At 53.1% G+C, this 19,917-nt stretch overlaps 1 protein-coding gene across 1 annotated transcript in view; it reads right to left on the bottom strand.

Annotated features, from left to right (window-relative positions):
- Positions 1 to 605: 605 nt before the first annotated feature.
- The window catches only part of Cand2 (cullin associated and neddylation dissociated 2 (putative)), a 25,482-nt gene continuing 6,170 nt past the window's right edge, over positions 606 to 19,917 (bottom strand). The window contains exons 5-15 of the mRNA XM_033759671.1: positions 19,438 to 19,483; positions 18,551 to 18,696; positions 18,316 to 18,458; positions 15,802 to 16,094; positions 14,435 to 14,576; positions 12,520 to 14,022; positions 9,520 to 9,615; positions 6,504 to 6,673; positions 5,101 to 5,265; positions 3,231 to 3,338; positions 606 to 1,282 (exon numbers count right to left, since the gene is read on the bottom strand). Of these exons, the coding sequence (XP_033615562.1) occupies positions 1,055 to 1,282; positions 3,231 to 3,338; positions 5,101 to 5,265; positions 6,504 to 6,673; positions 9,520 to 9,615; positions 12,520 to 14,022; positions 14,435 to 14,576; positions 15,802 to 16,094; positions 18,316 to 18,458; positions 18,551 to 18,696; positions 19,438 to 19,483 (3,040 nt within the window). The 3' untranslated portion in view covers positions 606 to 1,054. The remainder of the gene's footprint in view (positions 1,283 to 3,230; positions 3,339 to 5,100; positions 5,266 to 6,503; positions 6,674 to 9,519; positions 9,616 to 12,519; positions 14,023 to 14,434; positions 14,577 to 15,801; positions 16,095 to 18,315; positions 18,459 to 18,550; positions 18,697 to 19,437; positions 19,484 to 19,917) is intronic.

Genomic DNA, 19,917 nt, shown 5'->3' with positions numbered 1-19,917 from the left:
TTAACTCCTCCCTTAACATTTGTATAGGGTGTGGAAGATGGTGCCCTTGTGCAAAAATGAAATATATGAGAGCAAAAAAAAAAAATTGCCAGGCATGGTTGTGCACGCCTGTAATCCCAGCACTTGGGAGGCTGAGACGAGGATTGCTGCAAATCAGAGGCCAACCTGAACACATGGCAAGACTGTTTCAACCAAAAGATGACTGGAGATTGGGCTTCTGCATGATCAGCCTGTCTGGGTATCTCCCAGCTGCCCTGTAGATGGTGGCAATCAGGCCTCTTGCTAGCACTCAGAATTACAGGATGGCCCTGTAATTAACCCTAATCACCACTGGAATTCAGCCTCAGGTTAGGATTCCATTTGTACAAGAGGTGCTGTTCTATACAGGCTTGGGGAGTGACGCTTCCACTTGCCCTGGCCCGGTCAGCCTAGTGAGGTGCTGCTCACGGCCCTCCTAGTCCTTTGGATGGGATTGAGCACCTGTTCCAAAATATCTGTGGAGTGAATCTTTCATTTCCAGTGTAGATAGTGGTCTAGGTCTTATGGACAAATTGTGTAGAGAACACGGTAACAATTTAGGACATTTATTCATCTTGGATGTCAGGAAATAGTTTGCCCCATATCTGTCTTCAATATTAAAAACTAGAAATTGCACATTTGAAATCACGATTTGGTAAGACAAAACTCTAGGTCTAGGCCTGTGCGGTCCCTGCCCTTTCTCCCTCCTGCAGAAAAAGCCCTCGGTGCCTTTGAGTTGCTGTCAGTTACAAACCACGAATTCTAGGCTGAGTGAACTCAAAATGAGTTGGGGGTTTTCTAGGGAAGTGTCAGTGCTGCGGTGGGAGCCTGGGTCTCCAGTCATCTTGGGAGCAGCCTGTTGTTTCTGGGTGCTGTAGAGAGGCAAGGGCTGTCCTGTTAGAGGGCACCAGAGGGGCTGGAGGGGTGGCCAAGTGACAGGAACTGTTACTGTCCTGAGTTAAAGGGTGCAGACTGGGCCTGGGTCCCCAGCCAGATGGAGGCTGGGGCTGGGGCTTGGTGGCCGGGCCTGGGCAGACTAGCTGAGCTCCATGGGCTCAGCGCCTGGCACCGAAGCAGGGTCCTTCTGGATGCTCTCGAAGAGGGCCGCGAGCTCAGGGTTGGAGCGGATCTGGGCTGCAAAATCGGCCATGATGGGGCTTCTCCCCGCCTCGGGGATGGTAAGCAGGGCGGCCACTGCCCGCATGGCCGAGCGCTTCAGCTCATCCTGCTTCTCGAACTCCTGCTTCACAGAGCCAGCTTTGACCTGGGGTGGGAGACAGCAGATGGAGCCTGGGGCTTCCTCTCCACCTGGGACCCTCTGCACCCTAAACTGATCCCAGAAGTCCTCTATGCTCTGGCCTCTGGGCTCTTCCTGCTGGTGATGTTCACCTCAGCACTGGTGTCCCCCACCTATCCTGCCACTGTGGTTTCTATCAGTCTGACAGTGCCAGGGACTTTAAAGCAAGACTGTGCTGAAACCCCATGACACCCGACCCTGCCCTTGGCCTCCCTCCCCACACACATCCCTGCTGCCAAACCAGATGAGCGCCCCCAACCGCCAAAGCCCAGCACAGCTTCCCAGGCCCTCCCACAGGTCTATCCTGCTAAGTACCAGTTGCTTTCCCACACTGGAATGCAAGATCCTTACAGGGCTCGCCCACTCCATCGCACGAAGTGGGCAAGAGCTGGGCACCAAGCCGGATGGTCCTGGGTGCAGGTAGCGCTGAGAGCAGGGTCCCTCTGCAGAGAGGCTGTGAGGACCGAGTGACTGCACACAGGTCCACACCCCTTCTGCGAGCCTCTGGGCCCACATGTGCTTTGGAATCCAGGATTTTGGGGGTCTTAGAGAAGGAGCATGGTGCAGGTAACATTCCCAGTTGTGTCTGACATAGTACCCAAAAATCGACATTAATAGTTCCCTCACGAACTATATGAACTTGTTTTTCTATTCCTTTCACCTTCTTCTTTTTTTTTTCTCCCGACAGGGTCTCACTATGTATCCCAGGCTAGCTTCAAAGCCACGGTGATCCTTTTGCCTCAGCCTCCAGGGAGCTTGGATTACAGGGATGTGCTACCACTCCTGACCTATATGACTTACAGTAAGAGGAAATTAAAGTCATAAACAGTCTCACTTGAGCCTCATTGCCAAGAAGTCACTCAGACGTTTCTGGTTTTCCAAGCTTTGTAGATTTCATAACTGGGGACAAGGAACGGGGCTGTTGCCACAGTGCTGGCAAGCAGTACCCAGTGGCCAGGCTGAGGGTCTCTGTGTGGGCCCCAGGATGCAGCTTTCCTTGCTGTCGTGGCCCAGTGTGCCTTCTTCTGGCACCTGAGGCCCTGCAGCTCCTCTCCTGGGGCCTGGGACTCCTCAATGTTGCCCAGCTTGAGAGCAGAACAGACTAGCAAAATAAATAGGGTATTTTTAAAAGAAAAGGTGTTGTTACCTTAAAATCACTGCCCTTGCTACCTCTTCTTTTCACACTGCTTTTTTTTTTTTTTTTTTTTTTTTTTGAGACAGGGTCTCACTATGCAATTGAGACTGACCTGGAACTCACTGTGTAGCCCAGGCTGGTCTCAAACTCACAGTGATCCTGCTGCCTCAGCCTCCGGAAAGGAGGCTGAGACAGGAGGGGGCAAATTTGAATCCCATCTGGGGAACCTAGTGAGAGTTTGTGTTATAATTTTAAAAATGGGTGGAGGTATAGCTCAGGGGGAAGCCCTGGGTTCAAATTCCAGCACCACTAAAACAAAACCAAAAACAAGACACCTCAGCCTCTTTTTGGAGAATTCCTACCCTTTCAAAACCCAGGCTGGCCCCTTCACCCACCAGGTCTGTAATGAGTGTGCTGGGTGTGCCAGGCTACCCACGGGCCCCCACCCAGGTTGCTCCTCAGGACCCTGGAGACCTTGAGACCAGTGCAGCACTGCCTGGGATCAGCCAGTTAGTCCCAAGAGCCTGAGCTAGGGCCGGATGGGATGTGAGTAAGCAGAGCAGGGACCACAGCCTCCCACGTCTTCTCCTTCAGGCCTCACCTGCAGCTATGCCTAAGAGGTGCTCAACACCTCCAGACAGTGCAGCCCCGGCCAGCAGCGTCCCTGTGGAGCCCTTGTCCCCAGGGTAGGTGGCACGAGGACAAGGAGCCTCTCACTGGCCACCACAGCGCACGGCATCCTCAGTGGGGGTAAACAGGTGAGGACCCTGGACGCCTTACCTTGGCCGTGCAGGTGGCCCGCAGTGGCTCGATGAGCCGGTCCACCCTCTGCAGCACGGGCGCTGGGCACAGCGTCGCCAGCCGTGCCAGCATGATGAAGGTCAGCATCTGCCAGGAGGGAGGAGACAACGTCAGGGAGTGGCCAGAGCTCAGGAGAGGCCTGGGGACAGAAGCTTCAGCCCCAACACTGCCATGATTTGCCCCCCAGGGCCCTCCTGGCCTTAGTTTCCCCACCTGGGACACGTGTGTGGGAACACTGAGCTGTACCCATCGCCCTTGGCTGTCCTCAGGGGTTGGGTAAGAAGAGGCACAGGGAAGGATGGTTCTCAAATTCAGATGCCCTTGGGGACAGGCGAGTCCTGCCACAGAGCCACAAGGTGGGAGCTGCAGCTGGGTGGGTGTCACTGCGTCCCCAAAGAGCCTGGAAGCCTGGCCCCAGCATGGCAGTGTTTAGAAGTGCTGGGACCTTATGAGGAGAGGCCCAGCAGGAGGAATAAAGTCCCTGGGCACTGTCTTGAGATGCGGCTGATATGGCCCCCATAAGAACAGCTGTTTGAGGGCCAGGACCCCACATGCCTAGGCCTCCTGGGTCCCCGAGAGCAGCTTCCCCAGGTCTCCCACAGCCCAGCAGGAATACAGGACACTCTCAACTCTCAGCATCCAGAGAGCGAGCTAAGCACCTCGACCACTTGGAGAAGGCTGTGCAGGTATGTCACCATAGAGACAGGATGCTCACAGGTACAGCGAGAAGAGGTGGAAGGCGTCATGGACATTTTGCAAAAGTTTCGTGTCAAATGTCTCAAATTTTAAATGTTACAAAACAAAGAAGTTGTGAGCCACTCAGACCCTGCAACAGTGCTGGACTGAAATGGTGCCAAAGGCCACGCTGGGGTCACCAAGTGAAACACAGTGCTCCCTGGCTGACGCCCACCAGCGCCACTGTCCCTCGCTCCCTGTGTGGCGTCAGCTCTGTCTGTGCTCCAGGAGCTGGCAAGAAGCAGAGGGGCCAGAGGGCGGGGAGGAGAGGAGAAGCTGCCTGCTCACAGAAGCTGCAGGCACAACGGCACAGGTGAGTGAAACACTCCATCTGACAAGGGACTCACTTGGCCTCCAAAAGGAAGGGACGCATGACGCTCGCTACAAGGACGGGCCCAGAGGCCACTGTGCTAAAGGAGACCTAGTTGCCAAGGACAGGCAGAGTGTGACACCACTGGCACAAGCATCCCAGGACTGTGAACGGCACGGAGAGACTAGGAGAATGGGCGATGAGGACACAGCTCCGTGCAGGACCCTGAGCCGGATGGTTAATGTTGCTAAATGGTGCTGGTGCCTGCCTCATGGTGGACTGCTTTACATGTTCCAGGCGGTCCACTCCCAGCCTCAAGAAAAGGTAACATGGTAAGATGGCAAAAGTTAAGATGGTAACATTCGAAATATATAAATTGTTCATTTTCTGAGGCAGGGCCTTGCTGTGCAGTCCAGGCTGGCCTCAAACTCATAGCGACTCTCCTGCCTCAGCCTCCTGAGTGGTAGGACTGCAGACATGCAACACCATGCCCAGCATCATTACCATATTTAAAATAGCAGGGATTCCTATGATATGGGTGGGTAAGGCGTAAACTGTAAAAGAAATGAAGAAACCTCACTCTGCCCGCTGCTTCCCTTTCCCAACCTCACCCCACAGGTGAGAAAATGGTCCCAACATCTGAGCCCAGCTTTTGTCCTCAGGTGGAGACGCCGCCACCACCTCCATGGGGACTGCAACACTTGGGCGTCAGCTTCTTCTGAGCAGTGCTGTGCATGACCCAGGCTCTGCCTGTGCCAAAGGAAAGGACAGGGCCGGCCAGTTCAGGGAGGCTCAGGGTCTTACCCGGACGTCATAGTGATCCTTCAGCCCGTCCTCCACGTGGCTCAGGAACTGGCTCACGTCCAGCTGGCCCAGGCAGCTTTCTAGCAGGGAGTACATGCACTCAAAGGCCGCCTTGCGCACATCGAGCCCGTCGTCCACTGTGTGCTTAAAGGGCCCCATCTCCACCTGTGGGGGGACCACAGTGCTGGGGATGCGGCCAGGGTTAGGGACACCTCTGTCAACAGGTGTCTGCCCAAGTCGCCTGCACAAATGTAGTTTTCCCGGCCGTTCCCCCATAGGACTGCAGCAGTAACTGTGACAACAGAACCGTGCTCAGGACTTGACAAGTGACAGTCTTTTGGGGAGGGTGCTGGGCGGAACCCAGGGCCTTGTGTGTGCTAAGCACACGCTCTACTCCCGAGTCACAACAGCCCGACACATGCTGTCTTATGCAAGCATCACAGATGCCTGAGGAGGAAGGGGCTATGATGACCCCCGTTCAACTTCAGAGGAGACTATGGCTCAGAGAGGTGAGTTAACTTGTCCAAGGACACAGCTAGTAAGTGGTGAACCCAGATCCTACCTACTCAGGAGGCTGAGGCAGGAGAACTGCAAGTTTGAGGCCTGGAAAGTTTCATAAGACTCAGTCTCAAAATCAAATAAAGAGGCTGGGGATTTGGCTCAGTGGTGTTGCCACCTGCCTCACAAGTGCAAGGTCCCAAGTTTGATCTCCAGTACCAAAAAAATCAAATTAAAAGGATTGGGATGTAGCTCAGTGGTACAGCACTTGCTTAGCATTCGCAAGCCCTGGATTCAAGCTCTAGTACTACACAAAGACCTCGCAAAAACCAAAAAACACCCCCCCATGTGTGGTTTCTCTGAAATTTTAACCACAAGATTCTGAGTTTTGTTTTGTACTAGGGGTTGAACCCAAGGTCTTTACAATGAACAACATCCCCAGTCCTTTTTAATTCTTTCAAGTTGCTAAGTTGGCCAAGTTGGGCTCAAACTTGTGGTCGTCCTGCCTCAGCCTCCCAGAGTGCTGGGATTACGGGTGTGCACCACCACAGCCAGATTCCTTGGTCCCTGGCCCTTTCCCCTCTGGCACTGTTCCCTGCTCTACTTCTTGGGTGTCATAAACTAAGCATGCCCTTCTCCCTGGTCCTGCTGCCATGTTGTTCCTGCCTTGGAACAGCCAACCATGGACTGCATGCCTGAAACTGCAAGCACATTAAACCTCTCCTTCAATTGTGGTGTTGGTTATTGTGTCCCAGTGACGGGGAAGTGACTAATTCAGACCCAGACAGAATTGTTTCCTCCATGTTGTCTTGAGAAGAGACTGAGAGGTTCAGAGGGGTTCTGGGTTCCCTGGCAGGAACACACAGCTGGGGCGAGGTGGCAGGACCTGCCCCAAGTGCCTGCACCTCTCGGATGAGGTCCCGGCGGACTTTGGTCTCTTGGTAGAGGAGCGGCAGGATGGTGTCCAGCAGGTCCCGGACCAGTGAGGGCTTGTTGTGTACAGCCGAGTTGAAGAAGGCCAGCGTGGCTCGGCGCACACTCAGATCCGGGTCCCGCAGGCTCTCCATGAAGTTCCCTGCAGGACAGAGAGGCTGAGGGGGCACAGTCAGACACCAGGTCACCCTGTTGCTCTAGGCACCCTTTCCACAGCTGCTTTGTGCTAGATGCAGCCATGCTCAGAGCCCTTGGAGACCAGGATACTGGGCTTCTGATGCACCTCTCCATAAAATGGGGAAAATCACAGCACCTACATGGTAAGACTACGTTTAAAATTCAACCTAAAATTCACTCAGAATGAGAAAAGGCCTAGAATAGCAAAAGTGGCTCTGGGCAACAAAAGCAAGGCAGCGGGCATCAGAATCCCTGACTTGAAATTGTACTACAAAGCTACCGTAATAAAAACAGCATGGTACTGGCAAATAAACAGACCTGAGGATCAATGGAACAGACTAGAAGATACAGAAACAACTCCAGACATACTCAACCACCTCATCTTTGACAAAGGAGCTGGACACTTTCATTGGAATAAAGACAGCCTCTTTAATAAGAGGTGATGGAAAAACTGGCATTCAACTTGCCAAAGACTAAAACTAGACTCATATCTTTTACCGTGCACTAAACTGAAATCAATATGGATTAAAGATCTCAATATTAAAACAGAAACACTAAACTGGCTGGAAGATAGAATAGGTAGAACTCTATTCTAAATCACTGGTCATTTGGGAGATTCAGATGAAAACAACACTGAGATTCCACCTCACCCCACAAAGAATGGCTGCTATCAAGAAATCAATAACAGGGCCAGGGATTTGGCTCAGTGGTTCTGCTGCTTGCCTTGCAAGCATAAGGGCCTGAGTTCAATCCCCAGTACAAAAAAAAAAAAAAAATCAATAACAAATGTTGGCAGGGTTGTGAGGAGAAAGGAACCCTTCTCCATTGTTGGTGGGAGTGCAGACTGGTGCAACCACTATGGAAATCAATATGGAGATACCTCAAAGACCTGGGATTAGAGGTTCCATTTGACCCAGCTTTCCTCTGCTGGGTATCTTTCCAAAAGAATTTAAAAAATCGTATCACAGTGACATATGCACACCTATGTTTATAGCGGCACAGTTTGTAATAGCTAAAACTTGGAAATAGCCCATTTTCCTATCAGCTGGAGACTGGATAAAGAAGATGTGGTTTTTCTATAAAATGGAATACTACTCAGCCATAAAGAATGAGAAATTAGAGTCTTTCATAGGAAAATGGATGCATATTGAGGATATACTCAAGTGACATAAATAAGTCACACATCTATAAATACCAAATAATTTCTCTGGTGTGAAAAACTATAATAGTATATAAGATCCTAATGGTATAATTGACAATGTGATATAGGAAGAAAAGGACTAAAAGTGTAGGGGAAGTGGGAAGAGTAGGGGGAAGGAAATAAGGAAAAGAAAATAAAACATGAGAAAATGAAAAATTGGAAATAAAGTATTTGTAAATAGGGAAGGGAGGAGGGAGTGAAGGGAGGTCAGGGCTAAGGGGAAAAATGAGAACCAAGACCTGTCTTGTAAAGGTACAAGATCCCAATGATGAATGTAACCTTACTGTATACCTAAAATGTACCAAGAAACTCAATGAGAAAAAAAGCATCATATCCCAGCAATATATGTACACCCATGTTTATAGCAGCACAGTTTTTTTTATGGCTAAATCTTCAAAACAGCCCAAATGCTCATCAACTGACAAATGGTTAAAAAAAAAAAAGTTTTTTTAAATACAATTGAGTACTACTGTGTCATAAAGAAGGATAAGCTTGAGAGATTTCTAGCTAAATAGACGCACCTAGAGACCATACTCGTAAGTGAAATAAATCAGACACACATGTTTAAGTACCATACTAGTTCTGTAGTGCCAAAAACTGAAAGTGGAAATAAGGACCAAAACATATAACAGATATTGGGAAATGGGAAGAAAATGTTCAAATAAAAAGAGGAAAAGCGTGGAGAAAAAAAAAGGACAAGGAAAAAAGAGAGAACAGAAGGATTGAGGATGTGGTGCTGTTTGCAAAGCATACAGCAGGGTGACTGGCTAAGAGGAAGAACAGGAACAGCTGGCAGAGCACACCTGTCATCCCAGCACCCTGGGAAGCTGAGGGAGGAAGATCACCAGGAGATTCAGGAGAGCTTGGGCTACAAAGTGAGATCCTGTCTCAAAACCCAAAACATAACAAAGGATCAAATACAACAACACATTAAAGCAAACCCAGAACACCCGCCGGGGACCCTGGGGTGTCAGCACCAGGCAGCTTGGTCAAGATGGGGACAGAGGGTCAGGACCTTAGTGAAGCTGCCACTGGCCAAGATGCCAAGGCTGCAGGATGTGCTCTCCAATACAGGGTGGGTCACCTGTGCCTGCTCAACCTCCAGACTCAGACAGCCCCCAGTAGGGAAACAGCTTCCAGCTCTTACAGCTGAGGGGAAGATGACCATCCACACTCATGCAGCCAGGGAATGGCAGAGCCAGGATTCAAATCTTGGCCAGGGAGCATCACAGCCTGGCAGCCCTGCTGGGGCTGACTGTGAGGGCACAGGGGCCTAGGTTCCTGGGCAGTCCAGGTATAGCCTGCGGACTCCAGGCTCCAGGGGAAAAGCAGGGTCCTCAGGAACCCCAGGTTGGTGCATTTTCTGTTTCCAAGGGCCTGTTATTCACGGAGCACTCCCTCCCCTCTGGGAAGCTCTAGGGTTCTCCACAGTGACCCTCCCAGGAGTTTCTCATGCCCATTGGATGCGTGAGGAGATGGCGGCTCAGTGCCCACCAGGCCAGCCCGCTGCCCACCCCATGCCACCAGCTGCCATGTGAAAAATACTAGTGCAGATCAATGCCTGGGGGACAAGAAAGTGGGGCAGGGTGGTGGGGGACGGGGGGACTCACCGATGAAAGTCTTCAGGAGGGGGTCGATGGGATGTGGCTGGTCGGAGATGAGGAACTTGACAGCTGTGATCACTGTGCTCCGGGTGTGTGGCTGACCTGCAGGGCAGAGGGTTGGGGTTAGAGTTAGGGTTAGGAGTTAGAGTTAGGGGTTAGAGGCTAGAGTTTGGGGTGAGGTTAATGATGGGGTTGAAGTTAGGGCTAAGGTTAGGTTTAGGGATAGGGTTAGGCATAGGATTAGAGTTAGGGCTAGGTTTAGGGTCAGGTTTAGAGTTAGGGTTATGTGTTGGGGGATAGAGTTAGGGTTAGGGCTAGATTTAGGACAGGGGTAGGGTTAGGGATTAGAGTAGGTTGGGGTTAATGGTCAGGGGTTATGGTTAGGGAGTGGGATCAGCAGCAACTTGCCCTAACCTGCTCTGTTTTGGGTTTCGTTTTTTTTTTTTTTTTTTTTTTTTTTTTTTTGGTGGTGGTGGGGTGTGGGGGTGGGTTTGGATTGTACTCAGGACCTTGTGCTTGGGAGGCAGGATGTGCAATCACTGAGTTAAATCCCTGGCTCTAATCTGCTCTGTTAGAGGGAGAAATGCCTCTCTCCTAGGAAACACTGCCCAGGCTTTGGGAATCCACACTGTCATTTCCCTCCCTCTGAAGTGGTCAGCTACAGGAGACAGTAGGATGGATCTATAAAGACCCCGATGACCAAAGCAGGGCCGTTTTGGAATCTTTCCTTGAAATACAGACAGTATTATATTTTTCTGATGCATTATCCGTTAACCCTTATGATGGTCCATTTAATTAGCAATAATATATTAATTTAAATCACGAAGAGGATTATCCCTCTGTATTTTACGCTAGAGGAAAGTGAGGCTCAGAGAGTGTAAGTTCACATCTAAGTCCACAGAGCAGGCCCAGGGGCTCCTCCCTGGTGCCCTTGTCCCCCAGGCCACTCGCCAGTCATCCAGTAGATCTCAGCCAGCCCTGCCTGGGGATGAGTTTGCTGAAGTCTGCTTCACTGCTTTCTGGGCAGGGGAGCTGAAGGATGGGAGGAAAGCGCATTCCCTTAGTGATGGGGAACTTCGAACGTTTTCTCGGAGTGGTATGCTGGGATTCAGTGAGTGGCAAATAAAGGGGAGGCTGAGGACAAACATGAGTACAGAGTTGGGGTGCATTGCAGACAGCGGCACAGGAGTCCCAGGGCCTGCTGGATGGTCCACTGGCCTGGACTCTAGACCTCTGGGGGCAGCAGTGGAAAGAAAGGCGGCTAGCAGCTGGCTTGGCGGTGCACACAGGACAGGCAGGATTCAGTGCCCAGGATGAGCAGGGCCCCACCTCATCCTGAGACTCCCAGCTCTGGGGGCTCCTTGTGCAATGGAACCCACAACATCATCCACACTGTGGCGAGGGCCAGACAATGGGACCTTGTGAAGCCATCAACTCAAACGGGCCTGGACATCAGTCATGTGTCTGCTTGAATGTTGGTTTATCTGGCGTTCATTAGGTGCCACACACCATGCCCACCAGCGTTGAGCCACACAGCCCTGGTCCTGAGGCCCCAGCCTTTGTTCCCAGCAGCTTTCCAGGCCCCAAAGCCCCCAGTCCACCTGCTGCTTCTCCCTGAGGAGGGCTGAGTCCCACCACCACACAGCTGCCCTCTGGTTCTAGCCCAGCCCCCTCCAGACTCCAGGGTGCATCCTGCAATCCCAGGGCAGGCGGACCCCAGAGGGCTCCACTTCCACCAGCCACAGGCTCCACTCCAAGAGCTGCAGTGAGAGCTCAGCTGCCATCCTCATGAGGACTCTGACAACGGCATCCATGTTTAGCTGTACAGCCAACCATGCCACCCTCAGAGGATGGCTCCAGGGCTCTCTGAGTTCACTTGACCCAGGGATGCTCAGGGCACTTCTATACATGGAGGGCACATCGAGGCATGGCCTCCCATGCGTTGTCAATCACATCAAGGTGGGTTTTGATACATTAGTGCCAGTAGCTGTTTCCCCCATATAGTTAGGGAATGAAGATAAAAAGATGTGTCTGGTACAGACTCAGATATGTTTGGTATAGACTCCTCAATTTTTTTGTTTGGTTATTTTTTTGAGACAGACTTTGCTATAGAGTTCAATCTGGCCTTGAACTCACTATGTACCCCAGGTTGGCCTTGAACTCCCCTCAATCCTCCTGCCTCAGCCTCCCTAATGCTGAGATTACAGGCATACACCGCCATGCCTGCCCAGACACAATTATTTTCCTGAATATTTCAATTGAAGTTGATCAGTGTGAGAATTCGTGATTATTTTACCATTGTTTCTTTAAAGGCTGAACTGCAGCTGAGTGATCAGTCTGTAGTAGAGCATTAATTTTCCACCTTGTACGCTGAACTCAAGAACTATGCATCCTCAAGAGGTGATCCAACCACTTGTTATGTCTTAAGGGATACCATTTCCCTTCCTTTCCAAACTTCAGGTCAAAGATCCCTCTCAATTACAAATACATATACGATTTGATCCCCTGGATCACTAACCCTAAGTAGCCTATACAAACTGTTTAGTCTTCAAACCATACCTGGCTGTCCTGCAGACCTGAGAGTGATGACAAGGGCCACTGTGACCTGATGACAGTGCTCCTGGGCTGATAGTTCCAGACCCCTCCTCATGTTAAAACCAAATAGGAAAATCTCAGCCTCTCCCCTGGCCAAGAAGTCCTCTTGGACCCATCCACTGCTCTCTTACAGTACAACATAAATACCCAACTCTTTTTAATTCCTTGTCTATTAGGAAATTCTGTTCACCACCTGTGGTGCCAGCTTCTCACAGCCTGTTTCACATGGCAGGGAATCTACAGATCAGAACCCCAGATATAAATGGCCGGTTGTGTTTGCGATAGGGACATAGTAGCATTTGTCCCCCTCTTCCCCAGAGGCCCCTTTGACTGCATGTGCACAAGCTGTGACCCTCACACTCAGGGAATGGAAGCTGTTTACAGCGCTGGACCACTGTGGGCCGTGCCTACCTGCCGAGAGCTGCTTCTGCAAGCGGGTCAGGAGGAACGGGGGGTTCACGAGCACCAGCTTCCCAATGCATTCGGCCACTACCCCCCGGGTGCCCTCCTCAGTGCCCTCGCAGTGCTGGAAGAGCAGCGCCCAGATGTCCTCAGCATAGGGCTTCAGGCCATCAGGTGGCGCGGCCCCCAGTGCTTCCCGCAGTGCCTGCAGCAGCAGGTACTGGCGCCGTGGCTCGGCCTCAATCTGAGCCAGCAGGAAGGGCAGGAAGTCAGGCAGGTTGCCAGCGCCCACGCGGCCCAGGGCATAGGAAGCTGCAGCCCGCACATCCTCACTGGGTGAGCCTAGTGCATCCAGCAGCACGGCTTTCAGCTCACGCTGGGGGCCAGGCCCAGCCACCTGGCCCACCTCAGCTAGCGACAGGAAGGCCAACACCTTGACACCTGTGCTGGAGTGTGGTGACCTGGCATCCCCAACCAGGCGGTTGGCTGTGCTCGCTGCCTCCTGGGGACAGGCAGCTGAGAGGGCAGCCACACATCGGGCCAATGAATGGAACACCTGCTTGTGCAGGCCTGGCCCGCCATCCCTGGCTTGCTCGTACACAGGCACAGTGAGCAGGCCGAGCAGCTCAGTGTAGGACACGCACGGAGGGCGGGTCCCCACTAGTGCCTGCAGAAAGCCCTCAGCGGCCATCAGCACACTGGCCGGCAGCAGTGGGGAACGCAGCAGCTGCAACAGCTCAACAAGCACAGGGCCGCTGACCTCCACCATGCAGGTTGGCTGGACCGGGGTCATGGTGGCCAAGAAGTCCACAGCCAGCTGGGCCACATGCATGTCACTCTCGCTAACCAGTGCAGGCAGCTCAGCCAGCACGGTCAGAACAGCTGGGGGCGGGAGGCTGTGGCCCTGACTCTGGGCCAGGGCATCCAGTGCAGCTAGTGTGGCCAGCCGCAGCACCCGCTGGTTCTTGCGCAAGAACGATGCTAGAATGGGCAGCACTTCAGCGAGGATGGGCCGAAGGTCAAGCTGCAACGGGGACATGGCCACCAGTGTCAGCGCCTTGACAGCAGGCAGTCGGGTGATCTCATTTCGCAGGTGGTCGAGGAGGAGCAAGAGTGTGGGCTGCAAGGCGTCCCCAAGCTGGTCACCCAGGTGGCCCACAAGGTAGCCCACGAAGGAGATGGCCTGCTCTTTCACCTCCTGGTCCAGGTCAGTAGCACGGAGCCGGGCCAGTGTTGCCTTAGACATCTCTACCACGTAGGGTGTGGGATCTAGCACCCGAGCCTTGCCCAGTGGCCACAGGGTGCGCACCAGCTCCTGGAGCACCAGTAGGGCCTCAGCCGCGATCTTATAGAAAGGGTCAGCCACACAGGCCATCACAGGTGGCAGGAGGACAGGCAGGTGGGGGTGGAAGGCCTCAGCAGGCTCTGTGCCCAGCAGCCCCTGCAGGAAGGCCAGGGCATCCATCCGGATGGTGGAGGAGCTGGAGCAGTCAGCCAAGGAGAAGACAATGCCTATGGGGTAGAGACAAGGTCACAGGGCTGGAGACCAGCCCAGCATAGCCCCTTGAGGTGCTGAACCAAAGCACCTCATCCCTGAGGTAGATATTTCTTTTTTTTTTCTTTTTCTTTCTTTCTTTCTTTCTTTCTTTTTTCTTTTCTTTTTTTTTTTTTTTTTTTGAGACAGGGTCTCACTATGTAGTTGAGACTGACCTGGAACTCACTATGTAGCCCAAGCTGGTCTCAAACTCACAGCAATCCTCCTGCCTCAGCCTCCCAAGTGCTGGGATTATAGGCGTGCACCACGGCTGAGGCAGATATTTCTAAGCACTCCCTGCTCGGCCATGGGCCAGCGCTGGGGGAGGCAGGGAAGGGCCAGTGTCTGCCTGGGCTTCCTGGACAGCTGACCCCAGGTGGCCTAGCTCACCTGACACCAGCACGGGCATATGCTCTGCCAGGCTGCCCGGGAGGACACCTGACAGCTCTGCTAGGAGGTTGAAGCAGCCCTGGCGTGCCCGGGCACTGCGGTCCTTTAGCTGCCGCTGCAGGGCCTTCATCACCAGGGGCACCTGTGGACAGAAGGGGTAGTGAGGGGTACCCAGGGACACCTGTGAGCAGGTGGGGCAACTGGGGAGCACCTAGGGAATGCCCTGTACCCCAAAGCTTGCTCAGGCGTCCCCAGAGGATTCTCTGAGGACAGGATGCCACCTAACACTCAGTACTCCTTCCAAGACGGGCACTTGATTAGGACACCTAGATAGAATTCCAGCACCCTGTTTGTAGGTAGAGAGATAAAGGGACAGGCCCAGTTCACACAGGCAGTCTGGCTGTCACTGCCACCCTTGTGCCAGGCAGTAGGGCCCTGGCCAGTCCCACCACAGCCACCTGTCCCCTCCTTGGCTTGATTCTCTCCCCCAATGTTCTTCTGAATCTGCAACCCAGGATACGCAGTCTGCACCTCTAGCCAGTCAATGTGGGCTCACAGTACACTTCATGTCCCCCAAGGCTCCCAGATGCTGTTTGGCCCCATGGGGGGGTGGGGTCCAAGAAGCCCTGGGAAGTACCCCGTGGGGTTCTGGGAGCCATGAGCTGTTACCTGGAGGTGCTGAGCACTTTTGAGCAAACCTGGGCCATCCTGCACTCTGGCCCACGTCTTGCCATGTGGCCTCTGTTTTGTACACATTCTGGCCACAGTGCCATTGTCATGATGTCATGTGGCCAGAGAGTCCTCACCAGAGCCACACCAGGCTGCTTGAACATCTGTTTCCAAACCCTGAGCTACATTGACCTCCACAAAGCACCCAGCCTTCGTTATTTTGTTACAGCCTTCTGTGAGGACCTCAAACAAAACCATGCAGAGTCTCCATGCCCCCCATACCAGGGAACTCCACTTCCTGCTGTCACCAGAAGCAGGAAGTCACATGACCCCATTTATCCCAGGAAAACATCCAGCCCACCAGCAAGGCGCATGATTATACCCAAAACCCACTTCCTCCATCCTGCTGCTCTCAGGCCCAAGAGCCATCTCCAGTCTTTGGACAGCCGCAAGGTCCTCCTATTGCCCCCACCTTGCCCCATGACAACCATCCTCGTGGGTGTGAGACTTTTTATGTGACCTGGCTGCCGTGGTCCCCTCCTGGGACTTCCACCTCCTGTCAGGTGAACCAAACCCATCCCACGCCTAGCGCACCTGTCCAAGACTGTGGCCCCCACAGAGGTGGCACAAGTCAGCGGGTGAGGGGAGGACGAGAAGGGGTCCTGGTGAAGGGACGGAGGTGATAGCAAATGGCCCACCTGTCCTCGCAGGGCCTGGAGGCTGCTGTCTGCCAGTATGGACTCCTCCATGGTGTCCAGCCAGCCCTGAGGTGGCCGCATCTGCCGCAGCAGCACGATGTAGGCAGCGAACACATCAGCCTTGACATTGTCCTCGCGCTCCTGGAATCTGCACACTAGCGCAGGTGCCAGGCTGCAGTGCAGGTCTGGCAGCAGGTCGGGCCTCGAGCCCAGCAGGGCTGCCAGACACTTGGCCGCCGCCCGGCGTACCTTCCAGCTCATGTCGTCGTCATCGCTGTACGCATCCTCGATCTCTGGAAGGAAGGAGACACAAGGTCTGAGGCTTGGTGAATGGGGGAATGGCTCTCAATCTGTGTTTACACTCCCTTGGCACAGACTCTGCGTGCTGGAACCACGCCAGGCACCCCAACTGTGCAGCTCACTCACTGCTTCCAAGCAGGAGTAACAACAAAAAGCCAGGTCTGCACAGCTCTCTCTCTCTCTCTCTCTCTCTCTCTCTCTCTCTCTCTCTCTCTCTCTCCAGGATCTCACTATGTAGCTCAGGCGGGCCTTGAGTTCATGGTGATCCTCCTACCTCAACCTCCCAAGTGCTGGGATGATAGGCATGCACCACCATCCCCAGCTGTGTGGCTTTCCACTCTAAAGTTCCCCTGAAAGGTAAAAGCACCTCAAAAAGATAGGTTCTGCTGGGCCTACTTCACTGGTGGCAAGATGGGCTCAGAGAGGGCAAGACCTCTGCTCAGGGCACACAGCTAAGGCTATAGAGCTGAGATACAGGCTGAGGAAGCCCACCTGCACCACCTGGGGTACATATATCATACATATATCACACCAAGGAGCACCGTTGGCCACTCTGAGGATGGTGCAGACTCAGGGGACACAGTCTGGATGAGCCTCAGCAGACCACTCCCTATGCCACCCTTTAAGAAATGTCCATAGCTCTTTGTGACTGGCAAGAAAACATCCACACTCCCTGGCTTGGCATCCATGGCTCCAGCTGCCTGCCCAATCTTGCCTCCTACCCTGAGAGGCCCTAAATCTCTGTTCCCACCTTCACCCTGTCTTCCAGGCCCAGAGTGTCTCTGCCCTGACACCATGTGAGGGAAAAAGCCGCCTCTATATCCACCTGGATTCTCTGCCTGCCTGCCTGTCCCTCACAGTGTGTCCCTCTCCTAGGATAAAAGCACTGTCTCTTGCAAGCCATCCATGAAGGATGCAGAGGTGGCAGTCAGAGCCAGCTCCAAGTCTCAGTGCTGCTACTGCCTGGCCATGCCATCTCAGGCAAATCTCACCTCAGCTTGGGCTCCTGGTCTGGGACATGGGGATAATCACAATGGTCTAATCCTGCTCAGTCACTATGAGGAGCATGGGATGAGAGAGCCTAGGACACCAAGTGATAGTGGTGACAGTTTCCTTCTGTGGCCCCAAGGACTGATCCCAGGACAATCTAGATAACAAAACCTAAGAAGCTCAAGCCCTTTCTGCAAAATGGTTTAATTTCTGCAACTAACCCATGCACATCCTACTGAATATCTTCAGGCACCTCTAAACTGAGTTATGAGGTATGACCCAAAAACATGCTGAATGTTTTTTTAAAAAGTATTACATGTCCTTAATCTCCCTCAAGATACTCCCCCACTTCAAACACACTTACCCTGTCCTCTTTGCTACTTTCTGAACCAGTTCTGCAAGTCTTCTTTTGTGAGTGTCTTTACTAGGTGTGATTAAAAAAATACGGTGAGTGCCGCTGCCGACTGACATCTAGTAGAAAGGCAGGCTCGGAAAATACGACAGTGGGTCTTTATCCACCGTATCCACTGAGTCTGGCACTTTATGACTTCTGGTTCTTCCTCAAAGTCAAAACGATCTTGAGAAAAGTCAATGTTTTCTAATCAATTCAGGATATCAAGGCAGCCATAACAGCACAACTGAAGACACTCACAAAGAGGACTTCCAGAAGTGGTTCAGAAAGTGTCAAGGACGACGGGATTAGCGTGTTCAGAGTGAGGGGGAAGATTTTGAGGGGATTCATTGTAATGTGACTTTTATTTATTTATTTTTGGTACCGGGGATTGAACTTGGGCCCTTGCGCTTGCAAGGCAGGCGGTGGAACCACTGAGCCAAATCCCCGGCCCTGTAATGTGACTTTTGGTGTAACACAATTTTTAAACTTAAACATTCCCTGTGTATTTCAATCATACCCCTCATGTAATACCTAATACAATGCAATGCCGCAGATATAGTCAATACACTATATTATTTAAGGAATAATGACAGAAAGAAAAAGCCTGTATATGTTCAGTGCAGACAAAAGAGATTTTTGAGCACTTTCACCCTGCAGGCAGCTGAACTTGTGGATGCAGAGGTTGATGGGGAAGCCCCGGACCCCAGGGCTGCAGCACCAGTCTGTGCTGTGGCCTGAGCAGCCGGATGGGCCTGATGGGGCCCTCTCTTTCGCTCAGGGACCCAGAAGGCCGGGCCCATCCCCCCAGCCCCATGACAGTCCCCACTCACCTTGCTCACTGGACTCACTGTCCTCTGTCTCCATCTGCTCCTCGTCTTCGTCACTGTTGTAGCTGTAGTTGGGGTCATGCTTGAGGTACTGGAGGCAAAGGCTGGTCACACTGGGCACGTGGGGCCCCATCTCCTTGGGGCACCTGCAGGACAGCAGAGAAGGCTCTGCTGGGCCAGGCAGGGCAGGGGCACTACTGTCCCCTCACTTCCATCCTCTAGCTCCCAGGGCACCTACTTCCTCAGGAAAGCCTCACAAGCCTGCAGGCAGGACTCTCGGAGCTCATCATCCTCCAGGCCACAGAACTCCTCCAGCAGCGGCACCAGGCGGTCCAGGTGGAGCCCTGCAGGCCAGGCAGGGCATGGAGCCTGGCGGGACACTTTCTGGAGGTCCCCAGCTCGTGGTCTTCAGCCCCTGCAGCCCTCAGCACTCCCTGTGGCTCCTAGCCCCTTTCACCCTGATCAGTACAGACTCAGCACAGAGGTTCTGGCAGCAGATGTAGCTCCATCCCCGACTGCTACTCATGTGCCATGGGGCTTGGGGCGAGGACTAAGGCCTCCCTGACTCATCTAGTGATCTGTTTTGAGGGGCTAGGTGAGCACTGGACCAATGAGCTGCAGTCACAGCCCTGAGTCTAGATTCTTTTTTTTTTTTTTGGTACTGGGGATAGAACTCCGGTCCTTGCACTTGCAAGACACACGGTGGAACCACTGAGCTAAATCCCTGGCCCCTGAGCCTAGATTCTGTGGATAGTGAAGATGATGCAGTTGACAGGGATCTTAACTCATATCCCGGCACAGAGCAGGCTTTGGTGTGGAACCTCTCTGTGGCTTCGGCCCCTCTCCTGCACTGGATCCTAGATGCCCGATGAGGAAGGGAAGGCAGGAGGTAGGAGCCCACTGTGTCCTTCCCTGATGCACCCTCCAGGGTGGGCGGGAGTCCAGCGCTTTCTGTGGTCTCTTTTTTTGGACGCCTGAGCCTACAGTCTCCTACTCAGCCCCCTGAGCCCTGTCCCCAGGCTGTATAGGCCTCTTTCCTGGCAGTGCTCTCCAGGGTGTCTAAGGGTTGGCTGAGGTTGGCAGCAGAGCGTGCCCAGCTCGCCGGGGGGCAGTCTCTGCACTCACATCCAGCACGCAGTACCCTGGGGGAGGAAGGGTTGGGCTGCAAGGGCTTAGGGTGAAGGGCACGCTCTGACAGGACTGTGGCAGGAGTTTCACAAGTCAAAATACACTAAATGGGGGGCTAATTTTAGGTAAGTATTCTCAAATAAAGTTTAAGAAAACTCAAACCTGGCTCTCAGGTTATTAAGGTGTCTGTCAAAGTAGTAGGGCAGAACTTATGAGTTATGTGTGAACCTCCCAGGCCACAGAAGCGTCTTTCTACCACCAGAGGCAAGGACCAAGGTCGGTGTGGGCCCCGCCCCGCCCACTAGATCCCGCCCCTCCTTAGCCCTCATAATCCCGCCCACTCACGGGTCCAGGCCCCACCCCTACCTACCATCCCTCCTCGCATTGGCCCTGCTCCCTTCCCATGCCTGGCAGCCCGCCCCCTCTCTCCAGGTCCCTGCCTCAGCCAGAGCCCTTGACCCCTCGGGGCTTCCCCCG

The sequence above is a fragment of the Fukomys damarensis genome, unplaced genomic scaffold (assembly GCF_012274545.1).
Source record: "Fukomys damarensis isolate Sample0158 unplaced genomic scaffold, DMR_v1.0_HiC HiC_scaffold_37, whole genome shotgun sequence".
Classification (NCBI taxonomy): domain Eukaryota; kingdom Metazoa; phylum Chordata; class Mammalia; order Rodentia; family Bathyergidae; genus Fukomys; species Fukomys damarensis.
The sequence above is the reverse complement of the archived record's forward strand: the minus strand, read 5'-3'. Positions and strand labels throughout refer to the sequence as shown.